The sequence below is a fragment of the Primulina tabacum genome, chromosome 10 (genome assembly GCF_025594145.1).
Source record: "Primulina tabacum isolate GXHZ01 chromosome 10, ASM2559414v2, whole genome shotgun sequence".
In the NCBI taxonomy this organism is placed as follows: Eukaryota; Viridiplantae; Streptophyta; class Magnoliopsida; order Lamiales; family Gesneriaceae; genus Primulina; species Primulina tabacum.
The window spans coordinates 3,479,472-3,488,618 of NC_134559.1; the positions used below are offsets into that span (position 1 = coordinate 3,479,472).

General features: G+C 36.5%; 2 protein-coding genes across 3 annotated transcripts; both read left to right on the forward strand.

Moving 5' to 3' along the window:
* The first annotated feature begins 1,178 nt into the window (after window positions 1–1,178).
* Window positions 1,179–4,922, forward strand: LOC142505607 (protein kinase STUNTED-like). Of its 2 annotated transcripts, none has more exons than XM_075618671.1 (9): window positions 1,179–1,481; window positions 1,691–1,773; window positions 2,132–2,894; window positions 2,977–3,225; window positions 3,317–3,477; window positions 3,576–3,652; window positions 3,741–3,888; window positions 4,028–4,177; window positions 4,274–4,922. In XM_075618671.1, exons 1-9 carry the CDS (start codon window positions 1,310–1,312, stop codon window positions 4,511–4,513), a joined length of 2,043 nt encoding a protein of 680 aa, XP_075474786.1. In that variant the 5' UTR covers window positions 1,179–1,309; the 3' UTR covers window positions 4,514–4,922. The 2 variants fall into 2 exon arrangements, with proteins under 2 accessions (XP_075474786.1, XP_075474787.1); XM_075618672.1 differs by having other exon boundaries at window positions 1,694–1,773.
* A 1,441-nt stretch (window positions 4,923–6,363) lies between these two features.
* On the forward strand, window positions 6,364–9,088 carry LOC142505683 (putative folate-biopterin transporter 7). Its single transcript, XM_075618765.1, has 2 exons — window positions 6,364–7,002; window positions 7,814–9,088. The coding sequence occupies exons 1-2, from the start codon at window positions 6,744–6,746 to the stop codon at window positions 8,872–8,874; spliced, it is 1,320 nt and encodes a 439-aa protein (XP_075474880.1). The 5' UTR covers window positions 6,364–6,743; the 3' UTR covers window positions 8,875–9,088.
* The last annotated feature ends 59 nt before the right edge of the window (window positions 9,089–9,147 follow it).

The window sequence follows — 9,147 nt, forward strand, 5'->3', positions numbered from 1 at the left end:
GTTTCATGGGTAGTATTTTGTGAGACATATCTCTTATTTGGGTCATACATAAAAAATTATTACTTTTTATGCTAAGAGTATTATTTTTTATTGTGAATATCGGTAGGGTTGATCCATCTCACAGATAAATATTCGTGATACTGTCTCACAATAGACTTACTCTGTTATTGAATAAAGAATATATAATAAAATAAAAGTAAATTTAGCATCGAATAAAAAGACATAATGAGACCAGAGTTTCATAATAAAAGCATTACATACTGCTGTCTCGTTGTACACATTGTGTGTTTTTCCGGATCTTTATTTAAAAAAAAAACTACAATCAATTTTTTTTAATTAGTCTGATTTACAAAATAAAGAGTATGTCTAATATGAGACGATCTCAAAGATATATATTCGTTAGATGAATCGACCAAGTTCGTATATATAGTGAAATATATATTTTTGACATAAAAATTGATATTTTTCATTAGACGAATCAAATAGAAAATTTGGCTCATAAAATTGACCCGTGAGACAATTTCATCATTTTTTATATTTATAAAATATTGGTATGACCATGAACTTTTACTTTGGTTAAAAGTATATTAATATTTTATTTCGATATAATTTTGCCGGAGTTATATATAAGAATCCTTTCTTTATAAACTACTACTTATTTCTATCAATTCGTATTTTAATATTAGATTCGATGATCAATAATTGAATATACATATATATAATACAATCTGCTTGCGTAATAGTGTTTCTAATATCCGTTCAGCATGCTAAATAATTAGTACTTCTATTATATATAAATATAGAATTTTGATATGCTGCAACTATTGTATGTATTCAAGTGAGCATCGATGAGATGTCATTTATTTATGATAAAAATTTGTATAAGACGGTATCACGAATTGTATTTTGTGAGACATATCTTTTATTTGGGTAATCCATGAAAAAATATTAATTTTTATGCCAAGAGTATTACTTTTTATTGTGAATATCGGTAGGGTTGACCTATCTCACAGATAAAGATTCGTGAGACTTTCTCACAACAAATTTAATATTTATTTATTAGTTGTGTAATTATTTTTATTTTTTTCATATCTAATAAATTAGTGACACATGTATTTTATATATATATATATAAATGCACTGAATTTTTTATTATAATCTATTCCCCTTCCCTAACTCGGAGGCTCGACACTCGACAGTCGACAAGGTGAAGAATATTAAAGCACTGCTTTATTGTAGAGAGAGAGAGAGGGTAACGGACCAGAACACAAACGGCGTCGCGTCCGCTTGATCTATCTGCTGTGGAGGAATGAGATTGACGGGGACTCCATGCTCCGGCGAGAGTTGCGGCGGAGGCACGGTGGTAGTGGTCGGGGTGAAGCTCGATTCCCGCAGCAGAGAATTACTGACTTGGGCTTTGGTGAAGGTTGCACAGGCCGGTGATCGCGTCATTGCTTTGCATGTCCTCGATCCAAGTACTGGTGAGTTATTTGAATCGAGGAACCTGGCATAGGGAATAACTTTTTAGCTTCTTTTTTTTCAAGTCGCGTGTGTTTTTTCTTTTCTTTTTTTACTGGTGAGTATGGATTCTCGTTTCGTAGTTCCAGTTGAGTGGTCGGGGTTGTTACTTCTGTCAAATTTGAAGTTTGTTGATTGTGTGTTGCTCTTCGAATAACGATTATTTATTTAGCAGATAAGGCAAGTCTGATTTCACTGGTGAAAACTTTCGATTCCGTGCTAGCTGCTTATGAAGGCTTCTGTAACCTGAAACAGGTCTCTCTGTTATAATAATCTGTCTTCTTCTTCTTCTTCTTCTCAATGAATTTAATTTAATATGTATTTCTTTAGGTTTAATGTATTTCTTTGTGCTTAACTCCGAGATTTTCGTGATTCCATATATTTCCATGCAATTCTGTTCAGTATGTACTGTGCTGCAAAATGTTTGATTTAAGTGGGGCCGAGAGGTGGAATCAATGCGTTTCTATCCAATCTAGGAGTAGCTGGACAGCCATTTTAGTCTGAACCAAAATCATCTTTTGCTCCTAATTATTTCGAATAACCATATGGATGATTCATCGATTGTGATAATAGTTTCTCAATTGCACTTTATAAATATTACAAATTTTTGTAGGTGGATCTAAAGCTTAAGGTCTGTAGGGGATCACCGGTTCAAAAAATTCTCTCCCGAGAGGCAAAGTCATGTGGCGCAACTAGTTTAATTGTGGGTACTTCTGAGGTCCGTCACACAATTCGGTCGAGGATCTCTGTTGCCAAGTACTGTGCTAAGAATCTCCAAAATAATATTTTAGTTGTGTGTGCTGATAATGGTAAGATCGTCTTTCAAAGCGAATCAGCTGCTTCTAAAGTTTTGGAGTTCAGTAGTTGTGATGTTTCTGAATCAAGATCCAAAAGGAGAAGGACCACACCCCAAAGCCCTTTAAATTTACCACCCACTAGAGTTTTATCATCATCAAGTAGTAAAAATGTTGGAAGTTCCTTGGCTCTAGTACCCATTAAAACCCATAGAATACTCGAATCCACTTCTGGATGGGCATTGCTTCGAAAGATTCGTCTACACAGACAAAAAATACCTGAAGCTGCTTCTAGGAAGTCATCAATATTGCAATGGATGTTTTTGAAACTACCTGGTCGACAATCTATTGCGGCTATTTATCCAGATCAGAAACAGATTACTTCATCTCGTAAGAATGATTGCAGTTTAGAAATGGATCAAGAGGAGGAGGGTGCTATTGATGTGTCAGATGACACTTGTTCTGTTGCTTATTCCTCTGAGATTTTCTCACAACTCAAGGGTCTCGGCGAGAAATATTATACAACATGCCAATCATTTGGCTTCCAGGAACTCTTGCAAGCAACGAACAATTTTGCACGTGGTTTGTTCTCTCAAATTTCTATCATTATTTTAACTTCCCCTCATTTTTGGAAGTCTCATTAGTAACCTTTCCTTCATTGTAGAAAATTTGACTGGAAAGGGGGGAAGCAGCGAGGTTTACAGAGGCTGTCTGCGAGGAGGCAAGGAGCTAGCTGTTAAAATTCTGAAGCCATCTGACGATGCATTGGAACAGTTTTTTGCTGAAATTAATATCATTACGTCCTTGCACCACAAAAACATAATCTCTTTAGTTGGCTTTTGTTTAGAGGATGACAGACTACTTCTGGTTTATGATCTTTTATCCAGAGGCAGCCTGGAGGACAACCTCCATGGTGTGTGCATCATCTTCTCCCTGCGCTTTATTCTGATCCATCACCATCTTTTGTTCTAGAGAATGTCATTAACAACCATGGACTGTTGCAGGTACTCAAAAGTTTGGTAAATCATTTGGTTGGAAAGAGCGATATAAGGTTGCTTTAGGAGTTGCTGAGGCACTGGACCATCTGCATAATACGGCCGAGCCAATCATTCACAGAGATGTCAAGTCATCCAATATCCTTCTTTCAGATGATTTCGAGCCACAGGTGTGAATGTTCATTGACTTTTACTTTGCTTGCTATTCATCAGTGACATAATTTTGAAGCGATTTTTTTCCATCCCTGAAACTCATTTGCCTTTACAGCTTGCTGATTTTGGGCTTGCTACGTGGGCTTCTTGTTCACATCATATTGGCGCCTCTGATGTTACTGGAACCTTTGGGCGAGTTTTCTATACCCACAGTGATTTCTAGTCATTTCCTAATCGCTGGATAAAAGGATTTATTTGTCTACTTCGATTTTTATGACAGCTACCTGGCTCCTGAGTATTTTATGCATGGGAAACTAGACGAAAAAATTGATGTCTATGCATTTGGAGTTGTACTCCTTGAGCTTTTGTCAGGTAGAAAGCCAATTGATAATGGACATCCAACGGGCCAGGAAAGCTTGATAATGTGGGTGAGTATTGTTTTTAAGACGAGCAAGCATCTCCTAGTAGTACGAATGGAGATCCTCCCTTTTCGGTCCATTTAATATTGTTTGCTTGAACTATTAGTTGTATTGGATTTCTATGCAACCGTAACTGTGATATTTTCAGGCAAGACACATTTTGAAGAACGGAGATATTTCAGAACTGCTAGACCCCGACTTGGCCAGTAATTATGACAATGATCAAGTTGAGAAAGTTGTCTCTGCTGCAACCCTTTGTATCAGAGATTCCCCACAATCTCGTCCTGAAATCAGCCTTGTAAGCATGTGTTAATGACACTGATGCAAACATATTTCATGTAGTAAAGTCCTCGAGGAGTTGTTTAGTTGAACTATTTGTGTTTTCTTCAAACAGATTCTCGAACTCCTTCGAGGTTCTCCGGAAGTTATTGAGTGGGCACGCAGCGAGATCGATTCTTCGGAAGACGAAAATGGTATTCTCGGTGGACCTTCACCAACAAGCATCCAATCATTCCTCAATCTTGCCTTGCTTAATTTGGAAAACGAGTCAGATCCCATTAGCAGCACCGAGCAGAACACCTCGGTGGAGCATTACTTGGGTGGTAGATGGAGTCTATCAACAAGCTTCGACTGAATTCTGTTCTCACACAACGTCTTCGAGATGTGTTTCATTTGTTTGTTTTTATACAGTTGACATACCCCCACATTGCTAGGTTTTGGATGAGAGGTATCAATGTTTCAACCTCCTCCTTGCCTCCCGGGCCATCCCCATACGAAGAACGTTGAGTAACATCTGTCGATATTGTTCGTTTACGTTCCAAAAATGTACAGCTGAGTTCACCATTTAGGTATCTATTACGGCGAAAAAGGTGGCTATTACTCGAGTCAAATGTAATGGTAGGAAGTCTCCTTGTTTTTAAGAATAAATATGTGTTAAAGGATATTTCAATGTTCTGTTCCAGACAATTGAATTTCTGAGTCTCTCTTCGTTCACATGCGAATTATGATTTTGGAAATGGATTTGGGTTGTATGGATTTTATATGAGAGGATATGTTGACACAGTTATACGTAAACAAACGGTGTTTACGAGTTTGGATCAGTGTTCAAAGGCGTCCAGATAATAAGTCTGAGCATTACGTAAGTCGGTCACCTAAGTTGCTCAAAATTTGTTTAAGAGGCTGCTTAATTTAATGCATAAATTTGTTTAATTGTTAATTTTTTTAAAAGATTATTTGGCTTATTTTCCCATCATTTTCAATTTGTACGAGATGAAGACGAGAATAAGTCATTCATTTTGAGTTTGAATATTATACAGATGAATTATTGAAGAAATATGAAGATGAACAAAAAGATTAGATATTTAGACTAAAAAAACTGTCTTGGCACTCGCGTTCTAAGTTCTCACCTCTTATTTTTTAGAGCACCGGTTTGAATTGAACAAATATTATGTCATTGTTATTATGATTATGACTATTATCAAGAGATATTTTTAGGGTACATATTATGTCTTATATTGAGATTAACGTCAAGTCCCAATAAAACAATAGAGTAACTTATGAATATAGAAGGAAAATTAATATTTCATCCAATTTTAGGGGAGATTCTATGCTTTGACTCCATGTGCAGTTTTAGCCATTATATGCATAGGCATTGCATGTGGGGCTCTTTGGTGTGAAAAACATTTATTAATACTTGCATGAAATTGATCATGTGAGATAGAATTTATATAATTAACCTAAAAACTTTATTATTGCATTTGTTTTGACTGTAAAAATAGTAAAATAAATGTTTTACTTCTCCAAAATGTTGGGTTTTTGGCTCCACTAGTGAAAATGATCCACTATTTTGACCCATCTTTGAAAAAAACTTGTGTGAGATGGTATCACGGGTCGTATTTTATGAGATAAATCTCTTATTTAGGTCATCCATTAAAAAATATTACTTTCTATGCTAAGAGTATTACTTTTTATTGTGAATATCGATAGAGTTGACCCGTATCATAGATAAAGATTCGTGAGACCGTTTCACAAAAGACATACTCCCCAATAATTGAGATGAGATTAATAGTATTGATCTAATTATTTATTTTTAATTTTTCTCATAATCTTTCATAATCTGATGGAACTTTTTTCTGCAATAACATGATGAAAAAGTTAATATTTTCAGAATTTTTTTTTTAAAAAAAAAGCAAAAGCAAAAGTACTCAATACCTAAATTTAGCATAATATTTTGTCCAATTCTGTTTTTAGTTTAATATGTTTTATAAAAATAAATTAACATAATAAAATTTGGTTTTAAAAAAAATCAAAAGCAAAAGTACCCAATATTTAAATTTAGCATAATATTTTGTCCAATTTTTTAGCATAATATGTTTTATAAAAATAAATTAACATAAATAAATTTGGTTGGAATGGGACTGGAAACGAGAATGAAACTTGGTACCACTCCATGTTGTAAACTTTCGGCCCCTCCGGATCTTAAGTATCGAACCCCTTTCTCCTTTTGATTAATTAAACAATAAATCATGCATTACACCATTCAAGAAAAATGAACCAAGTGTAGCTTTCCCAACACTGCCACCCCTTGTTCTTCTCTTAACCACAACGTGTCCTTTTGTTTATGTTTTATTTTATGTGAATCAAATGTTGAGTTGTCCGCAGGTGTGGGGTGGTGGGGTTCTTGTTCTGGTGTTTTTCTCGACGATTCTTGACGATTTGGAGCTATTTTATAGAATAACCCAGTGGGTGTAGGGATCCTTACAGTTGAAAGGCTGAATCTTGAAGGTTTTTGGGTGAAATTTGGTTTATTTCATTGGACACTGAAGAAGAGATTTTTATTATAGCCGGAGGCAAACTTTACAGGAATGGTGTCGCGTGAAAGTGAGATTGATAGGAATAGGAAACTGTTGCTTGGAATAGGGTACTGGGTTCAGGGATTGAGATGCTTTCCTTGGATGGGTGTCAATTTCTTCCTCAAAGATGGGTTGAAAATGGATCCCTCCGCCCTGCAAATTCTTCAGAATTCAGCCAACTTTCCCATGGTTGCAAAACCCTTCTACGGCATACTCTCTGATTCACTCTACATCTTTGGCCAGCACCGTGTCCCATACATCGCCATTGGAGGTATGCATTTTTCAGTTATTTTCATCTTTTTTCTAGGATCATAATTAGGTTTGATTGTCTAAATTATAGCTTTAAAATGTTTTCTTGTTAGCTGCATTTGGTTGGTTCTTTATGTAACTCACGCGTCTTTTAGTTTCTTGAAGAAGTTAATGATCTTCTTTGTACATCACCTTAAGGTAACAACGTTTTAATTGTTCGGAGCCTATGATTCCTACGGCATCTTACGAGTCCCGACAAGGGAAGATTGTGAAAAATAACCTTGGTCAAAATATTTTTTTGGAAACTCTCTCTCAAGTGGATTTAAAATGTTCTTTATCTTTCTGTGCCTTGCTGAATTGCCTTGTTATCTGGGAGTGCTGATGAAGTTTAAGTTATCTTACTCAAAGCACGCTTAATTTTCAGTTGAAAATGGACCCCTGGAATTATCTATTTGGCTTGTGGTTTATCTATCAGGATTCTCTTTCATAGTAGTATTAGTATATAGTCCTGGTCTTAGAAATGCTAAATACAGATGTCATATTACTGTTGTGGCAACAGATTTTTCGTAGTTGTGTAATTCGCTGTTCGGGGATGTGGGGACCATGAGATTTATTTTTCCTCATTAGTGTTGCTAGACGAGTAGATCATTTTCCCTTTTGTGATTCATGATCAAATGGATGATATCAAAGTCTGTGAGTGCACGATTCCTTCCTATTGGTGTTTCTAATCTCAATTGCCGTGCTCATATTTGATAGCTCATCATCCCTATTACGTAGGGATTTTAAGTGTGCATTTTTGCTCTGTTAAATAACATCTATGAATATTCTTGCAGCGTTTTTACAAGCAGTATCATGGATAGCTATAGCAATTTTTGCCACACCATACTCCTCGTTCTTCTCAATCACTGTGTATCTCCTTCTCGGGAATCTTGGTGCTTCAATAGTCGAGGTTGCTAATGATGCCATTGTTGCGGAAACTTGTAAAAAACCCACCTCTTCGAAAAACGTCAAATCATCTTCCTCTGGTGCTCTCCAGTCTTTTACTTGGATGGCCTCGTCTATTGGTGGGGTGCTAGGAAACCTTGTTGGAGGCATATCTATTGATCAAGTTTCTCCTCGAATGATGTTCCTTATCTTCGGAATTCTTCTATGTTTCCAGTTCTTGGTGACGACGTTTGTAAGTGAGGATACCTTAGACCTACCAAAAAGTCCATCGAATGTAAGTTTTAAGAAGCGGCTATCGGAACTCTGGGCCGCTCTACAGAAACCGGAAATCTTTTACTCGATAATCTGGTTTGCTCTATCCTATGCCGTAATCCCAGCCTTAACAGGCACCATGTTCTACTACCAAACACAGCACCTAAATATCGAATCATCACTCCTCGGGATATCAAAGGTTTTTGGGCAAGCAGCTATGCTTCTTTGGGGTGTTGTATATAATCGCCATCTCAAGTCCGTTTCAGGAAGAAGGTTAATAGCGTCAGTTCAGATTTCAATGGCTGTGTTCATGATATCAGATTTTTTATTTGTCAAAGGCGCGTACAAGAGCATAGGCATCCCTGACTCCTTTTACGTTGTGGTATTCTCAGGCCTGCTCGAGGTTCTGTACTTCTTCAAGATTCTACCTTTTACCGTTCTAATGGCGCAGCTCTGCCCACCGGGGTATGAGGGTTCTGTAATGGCCTTTGTTATGTCCGCCATCTCACTTGCTTTTATTGTGAGTGGCTACCTTGGCGTTGCCCTTGCGTCATTCGTTGGAATAACGGGGGACGATTTTCAGAGTTTGCCACGAGGGCTGTTGATACAGGCAGCATGCACTATGCTGCCTGTTTTCTGGGTGTCGTATATTCCAGACGATCGGAAATCTTCGAAGACCAAAAGGAAGGAGAGTTAGGATTTACTGGTGCAGACTTGATGGCTTAAATTTGTTCAAAGTTAAGGTTGATCTCGGCTAATGCATTTCTCTCTTTTTTTTTATTCTCGTAAATAAGCAGTATCATGGTTTTTATTTGCGTCGTATGTATTAGATTGATTTGATCAAGATTAAAAGAGAAGTTCTGATTTTGTGTGACATTTATCTGATGATGGCAATCAAAATTCTTACAATATTTAATTAATGTTCTGTCTACTTGTTTTGAAACTTGTGTTGGTGTGCAACATAGATGTT